This window comes from Notechis scutatus, chromosome 4, assembly GCF_049901735.1.
Source record: "Notechis scutatus isolate UNSWTSFEM ecotype Mainland chromosome 4, rNotScu1.2, whole genome shotgun sequence".
Classification (NCBI taxonomy): Eukaryota; Metazoa; Chordata; class Lepidosauria; order Squamata; family Elapidae; genus Notechis; species Notechis scutatus.
This window is the reverse complement of record NC_142012.1, coordinates 71,534,153-71,548,346: the sequence shown is the minus strand read 5'-3', so window position 1 is coordinate 71,548,346 and position 14,194 is coordinate 71,534,153. Positions and strand designations below refer to the sequence as shown.

General features: G+C 44.8%; 3 protein-coding genes across 5 annotated transcripts in view; 2 read left to right on the top strand and 1 right to left on the bottom strand.

Annotated features, from left to right (window-relative positions):
* Positions 1 to 6,129, top strand: part of STX18 (syntaxin 18) — a 58,535-nt gene extending 52,406 nt beyond the window's left edge. Inside the window, exon 12 of the mRNA XM_087963721.1 lies at positions 4,101 to 6,129. The gene's annotated coding sequence lies outside the window, so the exon portion shown is untranslated. The remainder of the gene's footprint in view (positions 1 to 4,100) is intronic.
* Positions 28 to 11,030, bottom strand: ZBTB49 (zinc finger and BTB domain containing 49). Of its 3 annotated transcripts, none has more exons than XM_087963719.1 (8): positions 10,833 to 11,030; positions 8,176 to 8,348; positions 5,542 to 6,608; positions 4,656 to 4,702; positions 4,089 to 4,162; positions 2,838 to 2,920; positions 2,309 to 2,470; positions 28 to 720 (listed from the first exon to the last, which is right to left on the bottom strand). In XM_087963719.1, exons 2-8 carry the CDS (start codon positions 8,325 to 8,327, stop codon positions 182 to 184), a joined length of 2,124 nt encoding a protein of 707 aa, XP_087819845.1. In that variant the 5' UTR covers positions 8,328 to 8,348; positions 10,833 to 11,030; the 3' UTR covers positions 28 to 181. The 3 variants fall into 3 exon arrangements, with proteins under 3 accessions (XP_087819845.1, XP_026544311.1, XP_026544312.1); XM_026688526.2 differs by lacking the exon at positions 10,833 to 11,030 and adding an exon at positions 9,527 to 10,318; XM_026688527.2 differs by lacking the exons at positions 8,176 to 8,348; positions 10,833 to 11,030 and adding an exon at positions 9,527 to 10,303.
* The window catches only part of LYAR (Ly1 antibody reactive), a 23,516-nt gene continuing 20,294 nt past the window's right edge, over positions 10,973 to 14,194 (top strand). The window contains exon 1 of the mRNA XM_026688530.2: positions 10,973 to 11,105. Within this exon, the coding sequence (XP_026544315.1) occupies positions 10,984 to 11,105 (122 nt within the window). The 5' untranslated portion in view covers positions 10,973 to 10,983. The remainder of the gene's footprint in view (positions 11,106 to 14,194) is intronic.

The following is a 14,194-nucleotide window of genomic DNA, read 5'->3' as shown; positions in this document are numbered from 1 at the left end:
AATACAAGCCTCTAGGCAACAATTCAGTCAAGTACAACTTTGATACAGTTTTATTTACTTATAAATAGGCATAACAGCTCTTCAGGAGGCCCAAGCCTCACTGGCCCAGCTCACTCTCATTCTGCAAAGTCTTCATGGTTAGGCCCCAGAGCGTCATGCTGGAGAAGGGCCCCCCATTATTTCAGGGCTCGGCAGGAGCCACCTGGCTGCTCGGGGGCTCCCCGTTCCAGCCCCTGCCCAGAGGGGCACTTGTGGAAGAGGGAACTGAGGGCGGAGTGCCAGACTGCAGCGGATGACTTTCTTGAAAAGAACAAGACCGAGTCAGTCCTTCTGGAAATTTACACAGTTTGGCAGGATCCAAACTCAATTTCTGAGCGTCTTTTCTCACCGCAGGCCTTGCCCTGACAAATGGTGCTCCAGGGGGTCCCAACTCAATTGGCGAATGCCCCCTCGAGTGGGGCGGGCATTTCTCTGATGCCGACAGGAAGGAGACCGAGATTTCCTGGGTAAAGAAATCTGAACATTGGGACTTCTCGAGGTCAGGAATTTCCATGGTGTGAGAAAACTCATCTACAATAGCTTTACAGTGGGTTTTTTTGTGTCGACGTAAGATGGCAGAACGGCTGAAGCATTTATTGCAGGTCTCACAGGGATACGGCTTTTCCCCAGTATGCGTTCTGACATGTCTTCGCAAATCTCCAGATCCCGCAAAACATTTTCCTGTAAAATAAGATATTTATTGTCCCTTCAGCAAAGATCAGTGTTTTCATTCTAAAATTAATTCTAGGTTTTAATTAACATGTTTTGTTGTTATGTGCACCTATGCACCAAAAGCAGACTTGTTCTCTATTAACCCAATGGGCCGATCAGATTGGGAGTAGGTTAAAAAACTGCTTTGGATCAGGAGGGGCTGCCTGACCGTGGAGGCTGTGAGCCAGCAGGAGCTGCTGTTGGACAAAGTAGGACATACATTTGTATATTAAACAGTCCCATTCAAGTCCAAAATTGATTTCCCCCACAACTGAAAAACCAGTAGGCCAAGGGATGGGGAACCTTTTATGGCTCACTCAGGAATTCTGGGAGTTGAAGTCCATAAGTGATAAAAGAGCCAAGTTTCCCCACCCCTGCACTAGTCCAACCTAAGAGACAAAGACACAAGGGCAAAGTGAAACCTGCAAAACTGCTAGATAAAAGTGTTACATTGGAAACATTTCAAAGGATTTTTGAAAAAAATGGGAAAGAAGCTTGAAGACACAATGTCAGCAACAACATCTGCTACTGAAAACGTGCTAATTAACAGATTTTAAAGAACTGAAAGATGCAAAGGAAAAGAATTTGGAAGAATTTATAGGCTGACAGAATAAAGAAGTAAAACAAGCTCCAGCATATGCAGAAATACTGGAAAATAAAACTGTGGGCTATAAGACAGATGTGAAAAACAAACTGGAAATCCCGACAATAAGAATGACTCATTTGGATTTATAGAAGAGGGCTAGAAAGCCACAAAGAAACGGGAGAAAGAAAATTTGTGCGGAAATTAAATCCCACAAAAGCATCTTATCAGGGTAAGAACTAGAGCAAAAGAAAGAAAAATAAAGTTGATCTGTTGAATCGGGGTAAAACCAGAAATACTTTTACCACCAAGTCCTGTCAATTCTTTATAGACTGTTTGCTGATACCAGACAGAAACATTAATGAATTTTAGATTTGTGGATGGGTAAGGTGCTTTTTTCAAGAGGCAACTGGACTTTCTGGTTTTTCCTTTGAAGGCGTTTCGCTTTTCATCCAAGAAGCTTCTTCAACTCGGTAAGGGTTGAGATGGAAGAAGGGATTCAGGAAAGGGAATATCCAAGAGGGTTGAAAAATACACAGCTTGCTTGTACTTATAAAAGAAGATAGGATGTTACTTCTGGAGATATTTTCTTTTTTCCCTACTTTTCCTTTCCCTTTCAGTTTTTCTATTTTTGCTTTTACTTTTACTATTATTAAAATCCTTAATACTATTTTTTAAAAAGAGAAATGTTGTAATTTGATTGAATCTGAATGCCTATGGTTTCCAATTGAGACAGGACACATAATTCTTGAAGTCTATATTAGGGCTATAATGTATTGCCTGTTAATTCTTCATTTGATAATGAGGGGAAATAATTTGCCATTATTAATTTGTTGGAGTGATCAATATGATATCTGCTGAATCTTCATTATTTTCATATGTGTTCTAATGGTACAACTGAACAATGAAAAGGTTAACATTTTTAGTGGAACTTTCCAAACCAGTTCAGTAAAAAAAAAAAACCTGCTGACTTACCACAAACTGAACAATTATATGGCTTTTCTCCTGTGTGTCTGATCCTGTGTTTTACTAATTTCCGTGGTAAGTTAAATGATTTTCCACACTCGTCACATGTGAATACTTTTTCTACTGCGTGGTTCTTCTTGTGTTCCTTTAAATTACTGAAGTTACTAAATCCTAAATGTAAGAGAATCTGAATCTGAATCAGAGTGATCACACAGAATGAAATAAATTACAAAAGGGCCACGCTGCCTTTAAAAATTGGTGCCCCGTGCTACCCCAGATACCAGAGCCAAGGCCAAAGACAGGACCTGAGCATGCGAGGATGAAAACTCCCCCCATTAACTCCTGACCTACAAGGGGAGGAGTCAGAGTGCACCTGTGCCTAACTGGTGGCCTTGAGCTGCTGCTCTTTCTGGCCACAGCCACCTGGCTGCCACCTAGCCGGACAGTGCCGGCACCCAAACAAGGCCTAGAAGGGAAGGGGCACATGCCGGGATTACAGCTTGTCTTGCTCGTACAGGTAAGTGTTAACCAGACTCACCTCGGCCACAAATATCACACAGATGCGGTTTTTCTCCAGAGTGAATAATAATGTGCCGCTGGACGTCTCCAGAGGCAGCAAACCTGTAATGCCATCGTAAAAGCCACTGTGAATGTTCCAATTAAGCACCCTCTGTACTCTCCTGCCTTGACTGCATCATGTTCCTGGCAGGCAAGCCTCCCCCCGGAGGAAGCAGCCCACCTCCCCATCCCTCCCGGACACAGTCTGCCTGGCCCAGGCATCACCAGCTCCAACCGCAAAAAGGCCACTGAAGGCTGCCATGCTGTGCCACCCCACCCTCTTCTGAATCCGGCTGCAGAGTTACATGCACGAATCAGACCTGTGTGCTGTGCTACTAAGAAATTATAACGAAGCATTTTGAAAAGCAAGATGACTCAAAAGCAAAAAGCAACCTAATGCTTTATGTTGAAAAAGTGTCCTTTTTGGAGCAACTTAGACATGTGTTTCACATCCAAATAAAACATTTTATCAACATTTATATCAAATATATATTTACATCTCTAGTTTTCTATTCAGCATGAAAGTTAAGCTAACTGAAAAATAATTTATATTCATAATTGATTAAAAACAAATCAACAAAACAGGTATGACTCTTCAATCAACAGACAGCTTTAGAAGCAAAAGTGCTTTGCTCCGGGATAAGCCTTATTTTAGGAGAGAAGCATATCAAAAGCTGAAGGGGGAGAGGTGACTTGCAAGTCAGGCCTCCCCTTGCCATTTCCCACTTTGAGCAGCAAACTTCATTTGCTGTTGTGCTTTTACTTTGGTGCTGACACACACCTACCCATGACTAACGAAAAGTTACGTAGGCAGACTAGCCACCATTCAGGGATGGAAGTATTTGCATGCTGGCCAGCATGAGATACAAAATAGATTTTCCCCAGCATGAGATACAACATAGATACACATCTCCAGTTCTCTAATATACTATTTGCCGGCACTTCTCCTCTTCCTTTGCCTTGTTTTTTGGTTTCTTTAAACCATAGTTTGTTATAACTAGATACTTACTATGTGTAAGCCTTCTAAAATAAAAACATTGGATCCTACTTTGCATTGTCAATCTAGTTGGAAGAAATTTAAGAGACCCGGAACCTTTTCATTTAGGTATATTAGCCAACAGATCTTCTGGGACGTGTTGTCTTGAAGGATGGTGAATAGTAATATATACATATATGACTAATAGATATAAATGCATGATATAATATGTATGAATTTCACAGCCATACAAACCTCTTCCCACAGATTTCACAAATGAATGGTTTTTCACCAGAATGGCGACGCAAGTGAGTCTGAAGATTGCCTGCCTACAAAGATAAGGAAATGTTTTTTAACAAAAGGATGTTAACTACAGAAGTTTACAGTTGGAAACGAAGATCTTCCAAGTAGTTCCTTGTGCCAATAATGATACTCAAAAAGTAAGAGCAATCTCCCCATGTACCATTGTCATATCTGAAAACAGGGAGGGGGATTCTTTAGGCACAAAGCAGAGAATTCAACCCTTTATCAGACCTGGACTACAACACTCCCCACCAGCAGATGGGCTGAACACAAAGTCCCTACTTGCAAGGCAGGCACTTCCAAATGGAGGCAAGGTCCTTCTCCTAAGGAACAAAGAGGTTTCCTACCCCCCCTTGCTTATGGCAACTCGAAAACAGGCATAGGAATGCTTTACGAGTTGACAATTAAATCATACTGCTTACATTCTATTGCCTGATCAATAGAAAGGGAGTAGGTAGAATATAAACAAAAGTCAACTTAAATACAAAAGAATATTATACAAGATATCAAAATTCCTACCTGTGAGAAACATTTTCCACAAATGTTACATTCAAAAGGCTTTTCACCTAAAAGAAGAAGCAATTATATTTCCACTTCTGACAACTAACTTTGAATAAAAAGACAAAGTGAACAGTTGCCTTCAAGTCAACATAAAAATAACCAAGATGGCATTTATATTCAACATATTTTTTATTCACAATTTCCCTTAATGGACACATTAATACTATCTTGTATTAATAAGACTTAATGAAAAATTATCTTAATTGTACCTAACTCTACGATGTTTACCCAGGAGCAGGTCGCACATAGTTTAACAGCTTGATCATAAGTGAATACAAAATTGCTATTTTGAATAGCAATTAAATCCCATTAAAAGCTGGGATTTGCAGCCTATTGACGGATGTCCCAAATAAAATTCTGGTCACTGTAGTAAACAGATTCTATAAGCACCGTAACATCTCTATGATACAGTAAGATCATAATGGCAACGGAGAAAAATAATATACTTTTTTACAAGCCATTTTCTTTCCAAATGGCTGTAAATGGCAGCGCATGAAATATGTATCAACTACTATGGCAAAGTGGAGTAACATTTTCATGCAAAAAGTTCTATCAAGGAAACCAGGCAATAATTGCTTTGTACGTGTTATGACTGGCCCTTATCAGAAAAATGATGTGCATACCTTTCCTGGAAAAAAACCCCGAATGTTTACGCACATTCACATGGATGAAGGTTATTCGATGAGGGTCATGAAATCTGATTATAGCTTGATGGACTTGCGAGATCATTGCGGCACCAGAGCCTCTCTGGGCCACGGAGGCCTTTCCAGATGCTAAGACTACATTCTGGCTGGTTCTCCATGTGGTCATTCAATAGCTGGCCTGCCATGTTAACTGACTGTACCTGTATGAGACCTTATGTGGAGCTCCAAGTTGCTCGGGTGTTTAAAAACCTTTCCACATAAGGCGCAAGGATACTGCCTCTCTGGAAGGAGATCCTTTAACGGGCTCTCTGGCCCAGGAGGTTCCCGGGACGGCTCCAATTCTACACACTCGGAACTCGTTAGCCCGCTGGGATGCTTCCCTTCAGGAACCTCAACTGTGGTCGTCCTTTTTGTGCTGCTCTGGCTTCCTAATTCATTTCCTTTTGCAACGGCTCCCTTAGGATCACGTACAGAAGACTGTTCAGAAGACTTTTGGGACCGTAGCAAATTCAGTTTTTGAAGGTGGATGGCTTTCTTAGGCCTCAACGGTTTGGCTGGCTGTACAGAAGTGGTCTCTGTGTCTTGATCCACAGGAAAGTCATTGAAGGAGTGAGCGAGAAAGGGTGGTGGCAGTGGGGGACAATCGGACGACTCCAAAGGACATTGGCTGACGTTGCACAAAGCAGCACCCTGAGCTGTGTCTTGCGCTGGAGGTATTATAAAACCTGGGGCCATTTCTAGTGACCCCTGGTTGCTGGGACAAATAGTCTGTTTCCTATAAAAGTTTCGGAGCTTATAATGGCCGTTTGGTAATTTAAAGGAGAGATCCGCCCTGCCAGGGTCCACAGAGTCTTGTTTTGGTTTGGCTCTCTCAGCTGAGGAGCTGTGAGATGCACAAGGCTGTGACTCAGGTTGTCGGTCATCCAAGGCTTTGCAAGCAGCAGCAGTTGAGCAAACATGGAGTACATCATAGTGTCCACAGTGGGTATCAGCAACCAAAGTATTTCGCAATGAAAATGTATCATTGCCAGTCAGACTGGCTGGCTGCTCTACAGATCGGGAGGTTTTTAAAAAGGAGCGGCACAGATTCAAAATATTCTGCACCTGCAAGCACTGTGCAATATCCAGCAAGTTCTGTATATTATCCTGGTTGAGGTCAAGATGTGAAGTATACATATAATCCAAGATCTGGCCTATGCCACCCACGTTCTTAATGTCCAAATGAAAAACATCGTTCTTCTGGCTTGGCGAATTTTGAAACAGGGTCCTAGGAAAGAAAAGCAGAATTACAAACAAAGGGCACATCTGCTTATCCTCAAATCCCCTTTGTAACATTACATTGCATCCCGTTACATCGGCCCATCCCACTCACGGTCGGGTGGGGAAGGTATGTTGGAAACCATGTTAATTAAAGAGCTCCAACTGGCAGAGTCCAGGAAGAGCGCCTCCTCTGCCCTTTCTCCCCACCCTGTGGAATATTCTCCCCCAAGAGTGAGGCAGGCCCCCACCCTCCTGGCCTTCTAAAAAGGACCAAGGCGTGTCTCTTTGGTGCCTTGCAGGGGGAGCCCAGAGGAAGCTGCAGCCCAGCGACAGGTTAGTGCCTGAAAACCTGCCTTTGCCTTTTAACACATCTTCATAGTATTTAGTCATCACCTCCTTCCTTCTAAACTATGTTTTTCTATTTTTAAAACTTTTATATATACTTTTTAATATTTTTAACATTTTATTCTATACTGCTCAGAGTCCCTTTCTGAGGAGACTGGCAATTCAAAAATATGAAAAATAAGTAAACATAAAAGTGCACATATTCATCAATATTTTGAAAGTCTTGCTTACAACATTTGGTTAGATAATGATTGCACAATACTGTTGAAAGCAGCAATTTTAAATAGCAAACATATATAATAGAATTTGCAATTTCAGCCTACAACACAATTTCAGTCTATTATATTAACCGTAAAAAAAAAAAAAAAAAACAATTTTAATCCTCCCCCAAAAAAATCATCCCCAAAAAAAAAAAAAAAAAAAAAAAAAAAAAAAAAATAAATAAAAAAAAAAAATTTTTTTATGGTGTTAAAAAAAAAAAAAAAAAAATATTAAAATAAAAATAAATTAAAAAATATAACTTATCCTGTGAACAGGACTTTGTGGCCTGATATTTTGCATTTTAATTCTGCGTTTGTATATGACCACACATTAATTAATAATATATTTCCTCTTAGAGAACTTGTAGAACTAGACCCAGACATGCTTTTTTCAAGAGGCAAGTGGACTTTCTTGCTTTTCTTTGAAGATGTTTCACTTCTCACTTCTTCACTTCTTCATGCTGTGACTGGACGGTGGGGAGTGGAAGGATTTTATACTCCTTGCAGAGAGCTAATCATTTGCATTCTTTGAGAGTCACTTGAGGCCACTTGGAGGTTTATCTGTATCTGCAACACAATCCTTTCAACAGTTAAAAAGTCTGGGAGCTGTCTGTCGATTGGTGGTAATCACTTATTTCTATTCATGCAGAGGACGCCTATCAATCCTATAACTTCCCAGGTAACCATGCACTGCTCATGGCATTTTTATTCAATATAATTTTATCTTTTAAGAACCCATTTATAGATAATCAAAACTTTTATTTATTTTTTGTACCATATTAACTTGTAGTGTTAGTTTTTAGGAGCAACATTACACCATGCTTTCCTTATTTCATTTCACTTTCTGCGCACTGTCCTGGCTATTGGGGAAGACTATAAGGATTGTAAATATATAACTCGTTAACTTAATGACACTTCTGCCTCCCATGCCTTACTTAATATTCATTAAAGTAGTTTGTACTAACATACCTAAAATATTGGCTAAAAGCAGCCAACACATTTTTATGTGCTTTGAAGGAAACTCCTTTGACCACCAACATACAATCACAGAGAAGTCCCTGTATCCGCTGGTTATGGAGCTGCTGAAGGAGGTGACAACTGTGATTAGCAAAAGCATCCATGCTAGAACGTGTCTACGTTACCTAAAAAAAGGGGGTGAAAACATTGTAGGGATGCAGTTATTTACTGGTAAGCATGTGCTAAATTGTATTGTCATATACATCAGAGCTATTCTGTGCAAAAAGATTACCTGTTATACTGTTTTAAAATACAAACCAAACCATAGACAGAGCGCCAAGTTTGCCAGAAGAACCCCGTTTCACTTTTTGACCCAGGAGCTTTCTTAACAAACTGAAGACATACAGTCTTTAGACACAATATAGCTCCACCTTCCTAACGTCTCTCAAAAGCATCACATAATTAGAATACTATTTTATCGTAGTTCTCAGGTTATGGTTCCGTGACCAACATTTTGACTGTGTCCAGCTTGCAATTATGAGGGTGGGGCAAACTGTAGTCACATAAGTGCGATTTCCCACGTTTCCTGCCAGCATCTTCATAAGCAATATCAATGGGGAAGCCATTAGGAAGCCGGAAATTACTCCTTTTGCTCCCTGCCTGCCCCTCTTGTCTTCCTGTGTAATGATCCGTGTAGCCCTGGGGTTACAACAATAACCCAGACTGCCGGGATTCCCAATGCTAAGCAATGCAGTCAACATGATATTGTGCTTTATGACCGCATCACATAGCAACAGCAAATCTGGGTACCAATTGCCAAAGTAACCCCAAGGCCTGTGCCTATTTTATTTATTTACAGATGGTGACGTAAGTGAAACAGCCTGCAAACATGCAAGTTAGCAGCAACAGAAGTGGAATGAACCCAGGCCACGAGCAGCAGCCTAGGCAGGTGGTGAACTGTAGGGGAGAAAGCCGTTCTCTTTGACGGCACTTTGACAGGGGATGCCAGGGCCTCGCTAAAGCCCAGTCCAACTCCCTGACTAGGGCACTGGTGAATCTTATGTTGATCTAGAGCCGGGATGAAATACATCCAAGGGGCTTATGCCCAAGCAGCCAAAGGGGAGGCTGCAGCCACTCTGCCAGCTGACAGACCCCCCAAGGAAGAAAAGGATGGCCCTCCCTCCAGGAAACCCTTGGGAAGAAGAAACTGGACAAGAAAGGATGAGATCCCAGCCCTGGGAGAAGCCAAGAGGGGCCTCCCACAGACCAGCCTGTGACGGGGCTGCCTTGCAGAGGCCCAGATGCTCATAGAGCCAGAACCCGGGGGGAGAGGGGGAATGAAATAACACGACCGCAGACACACCTTCCAAGAATGGGTTGAATGAACTTCAGGTAGTCCTCGACTTGCAACAGTTCATTTAGTGACCGTTCAGTTGCCAACATCATTGAAACAAAGTGGTTTGTGACCGTTTTTCACACTTTCGACCATTGCAGCATCTCCAGGGTCACGTGATCAAAGTTCAGAGGCTTGGCCACTGGATCGTACTTATGACGGTCGCAGCCTCGGGGCTGGGGTGTGCGTGTGTGTCACGCGATCCCCTTCTGCGACTTCTGACAAGCAAAGTCAAGGGGGGAGGAAGCCAGATTCACTTAACCACCTTGTCACTAACTTAACATCTGCTATGATTCGCTGAACAACTGTGGCAAGCAAGGTCGTAAAATGGAACAAAGCTCCGTTAACAGCAATCCTGCTCGGCGACAGGAATGTGGGGCTGAGTCGTGGCCGAGGACTGCCTGTGTCTAACGGGCGAGATAAAGCGACAGATGGAAGAACGAAGAGCAGCAGCCCCTAACTGCGCATCTCGCTGCAAGGAAGATGCAACCGCAGTTCTAGGCGACCCAGAAACTAACGGCGGAGAGGATCCCCACAATCACGCAGGGACGCGTGTCAGCCGACCCGGAAGAAGCGGCTGATGAATCTAGGGAACTGGCCTTGTCGAGCACCGAGGAAGGGGGGTGGGGCCGGGAAGAGTAGAACAGCCACGCGCCGACGCCATGCGGACGCTACCAAACGGACGCCCCCGCCCCGCCCCGCCCCCCCCCCCGACCGCGGCAAGATGTCGGCCAACACTGGCCGGAAGTCGGGCAGCGTGACCATAGAGCGGGACGTCCGATGCTCTTTGCGAGCGCCGCCGGAACGAGCCTCTTTGCCTGTGCACGGCGGACGGCCCGAGCGTTCCCCCTCCGCTCGGGTGGCTTCCGTCCGGAACTCAAGACGGTCTGAGTGGCTGTGCGAGACTCGGCTCTGCCTACCCGGCGAGCGGTTCGTGCTCCGCCTGGTGAGTTTTTCCCCCCGGCAGCCTCTTCCCGGCTGGGGCCCAGTTCTGGGGGGGCGGGGGGTGGACGAGGCCTCCCGGGTCCTACTGTGGCCGGGCTTGCGTGTGCGTGCGTGGGGCTGGGGAGGGGGGTAAGCGGGGGCATAAGCGTCGGAGGCCGGCACGGGGCGCCCCCGGCTGGGCCCCTTCCTGCTGCTCTGAGGGCAGCCTAGCCCCCCCACACACACACTTTGTGGTTGCCAAGAATGAAAGCCTCGCCGCTGGCGGCCCCTGTGGCGGCGGCCTTGGCGTTGTTCCCTGTGGGCTGCTCCCGAGTTCGAGCAATTTTCTTACCATGCTGTGCTTGGGTAGTTTTCTCTGAAGTAGAATTTCTGGTCCTGCACATTGCATGCAACATCAGCTTGTTAATTCTGCCCTCGACGTGTTGTTTCTAGGGTTTGCTGGAAGAGCCGTGAATGAGACTCGGAAGAAACGGATTCCCAGAATGGTGTTTTTCACGTGCAACGCCTGCGGAGAAGCCCTGAAGAAAGGACAGGTGGAGAAGCATGTGCGCGTGTGCCACAACTGCCAGTGCCTGTCTTGCATGGATTGCGGGAAGGATTTCTGGTAGGTTGACTCGGGCCACTGCCTCCATCCTTCGGCACAGGGAGCCTTCTGGGGAAGCTTTACCATGGGCTTTGGCAGTCGCAGCATCAGGCCGGCCTTGTCCCACGAAAGTGAAACGCAGGCTGGCTTGCTACCAGCAAGGACCTGGCAAGTGGGCTGCCTGAGAATGTGTTGAGGTAATTCCCTGTTAGGAGAATGAGCGCATACAGGGAGACGTAGTGAGAGTAATGTTGAATAACACACACACAGCACATGGATATGCTGTACAGTAAATGTAGGTTTTTACTTCCAATAAACGTTTAAGCAAAGTCCAAGATAAGCAGTTCAAGTCATTCACAGGTAAGGCAGTCAGTGTTCAGTTCAGGGATAATCCAAATATCAAAGTCCAGCATCAAAAAACAGTTCAGTAACAGACTTACATCAACTATCAGTAACAGTCATTAGGAGGAACAGCAACTCTCTCCAACAGAAGGAATAGAGAGACTCACAGAGACTAAACAACCCAGGTTTCTGGCTCCATCTTATGGCCGTTTGAGGAACCACACCCAATTACAATTTTAGCATTCCTTTAAAGATACAGTATTAAAATGTCTATCCTGGTTTATATATTTTCAACCCAAATAACTAACAAGATGTCTGTGAGCTGGACTGGGATGTCCCCCCACCCCCAAAAGCCCCGTGTTATTACCAAGAGTTGTCCGACATCCAGGCTGACCTGAAGGACTCAGCAGAAGCATTGGAACTATGGCTTATCACTCTCAAGCCACATGCTTGGCTTTACAGCCAAATCAGAAACAGCTAAAATAAAATAAAATAAACATCCTATGTATCTCAGGATATAGGGGAAGAAATCTCTAGGGACTTCTGGGAAAGTAACAAAAAGGTTAATAGTGTAGGCAAGCTATGGAATGTGAACAGAGATATGAAGTTAATGTAATGTAGTAGTTGAGAAAAGGTAAATGTGGGAAGGGGAAGGGGAGAAATTTAAAACTTCCTAAGGTCAGCTTCACTAGATGATTGATTACTTGAACACAGTCTTGAGTTTCAGTATACGTTCAGAGTTTATTTCTTCAAGTATTGCACTTGTACTGCTGGATTTCAGCAAAAATGACTGGGAGGGTTTAATCACTGGAAGAAACAGCAAATTTATCAGCAACTAGCTCTCTATCCATGCTTCGCTACAAAGCTATGTGATCGGGCTTAGTTTTGGGGGAGGAATATGGGGGAGGGATTCTGCCTCTGCCTACCAGTATCCATCAGTATTCATCTGGCAAGTGTCCTTGTCAGTGTGTGAGAGAGTTGAGGGCTGTTTGGAAACTGAAACAGTATTGGCTGTGTGAACAAGGAGACAGTAAGGAGCCTGGGTGTCAGAGATTCAGCAGGTTCTGACTAGTTCTGGAGAACTGGTAGCGGAAATTTTGAGTAGTTTGGAAAACCGGCAAATACCACTTCTGACTGGAGATTTTACAGTATCTTCCCCCTGCCACGTCCACCAAGCCACACCCACAGAACTGGTAGTAAAAAAAATTGAATCCCACCACTGCTGGGCATGGCTTAGCTCAACTGTTCTGTACCGGTTGCTGCTCTGAAACTGAAACTCCTCTGCTTGTGTTTTGCATTTGGAAGAAATTTCTTTTCAGGTGGGGAGGGGGAGTAGAACTCTTAGCATCAGAGCGTGTTAATAATAATAATATAGAAAATACTAATGCTCTGATGGTCATATCGAAAAACCTTTCTTAGCGAGCACCCAGAAGCCAAGAGGAACAAGAGGAATGTCAAGTTTGTAGGCTTTACTGTTCTGGAGATTTTGTGAAGATGCGTGAGTGGCCTTTCGCTTTTATATAGAGATCAGTGGTTCCCAAAGTGGGCGGTACCGCTCCCGGGGGTAGGATGCCTTAGGGGGCGCTAAGAGGCGGCAGGGGGGCCGGCAGGGTCACCCCATTGACTGTTGCACCACTTCAGAGCCGGTGCTTCGAATGTGGCAGCTCCGATGCACCACATTGTAATGGGCTCCAGGAGGAGGAGGAGGGGATGGAGTAAAGTGCACTAAATTTGAGTGTGCTGCACAGGTGCTGCAAGAGCAGCGAACAGCCATGGAGCCCGGCTGTGATGGGGCCTGGAGGGTGCGCATGAGAGGAGAAGGAGGAAGGAAGCCTCCGCCATGGCTTGCGCTCATTTTTCGGCCAACCTGGAGTTCCAAAAACTCATCAAGAAGAAAGAAAAGCTTCTCACTCTCTCGGAAAGTCCTGCATGCTCTTCTACTCGGGGCTCTCCGCTATCGTTTTTTTTCCTTCCTTTTGGAAATCCGGGCTAGCTGAGGAACAAGCGGAAGCCCCGGTGGAGGCTTCCCCCCTCCCCCTCCTCTCATTCTTCAGCCAGCCCAGATTTCCAAAAGGAAGAAAGAAAAGGGGACAGTGAAGAGCCCCAAGGAGAGCACGCAGGGCTTTCCGAGAGAGTGAGAAGAGACACAGACAGGGAGCGAGAGAGAGTGAGATACACACACACACAGAGAGAGAAAGAGATACAAAGGGAGGGAGAGAGAATCGGCTCAATTCAGCTCTCTCTGTCTTTGCCCAGTTTTGCAAGGATTCAGCAGCAATCTAAGGCAGCAATCTCTTAGCACTGTGAGGTAACAGCCTGACTGTCACTCCTTTTGGAATGCAAGGTTTATTTTTGTATCTTTCCAGAGACAGAAAGAACGTGGCCAAATTTCCTTACAGTTATTCCCTGGGTGTGGGAGTTGGGAAGGGGGTTGGGGAGCGGGGGAGAAGGAGGGAGGAAGAGGCATAGAGAGAGAAAGAGAGAGTTAGAGGAGAGAGAGAGAAGGAGAGGGAGAGAGAAAGAAAGAGAGATGAGAAGGAGGAAAGGAGGGAGATAGAGGGAGAAAGATAGAGATGGGAGAGGGAGGGAGGAGAGAGAGAGAGAGAGAGCAACCTGTTCCCCATAGAAAACACAGAAAACCACAAAACCTGAGGGGTCATGTGACTCAGTGGGAGGGACATTGAGTTGCCACACCCACCCATGTCTTGGGGCTCCTGGTGTTTTGTTTTCTGTGGGAAACAGGTCCAAATGGCTCTGAGTGTTTAAGG

Bases quoted from the DNA above. Each gene is read 5' to 3' on its own strand.
- ZBTB49 (XM_087963719.1), bottom strand. From the start codon at position 8,327: ATGGATGCTTTTGCTAATCACAGTTGTCACCTCCTTCAGCAGCTCCAT. The intron at 4,703-5,541 runs GTACAGTCAGTT...TTCTTCTTTTAG, and splicing joins CCACATAAGGTCTCATACAG to GTGAAAAGCCTTTTGAATGT. The intron at 4,163-4,655 runs GTAGGAATTTTG...TTATCTTTGTAG, and splicing joins GTGGAAAATGTTTCTCACAG to GCAGGCAATCTTCAGACTCA.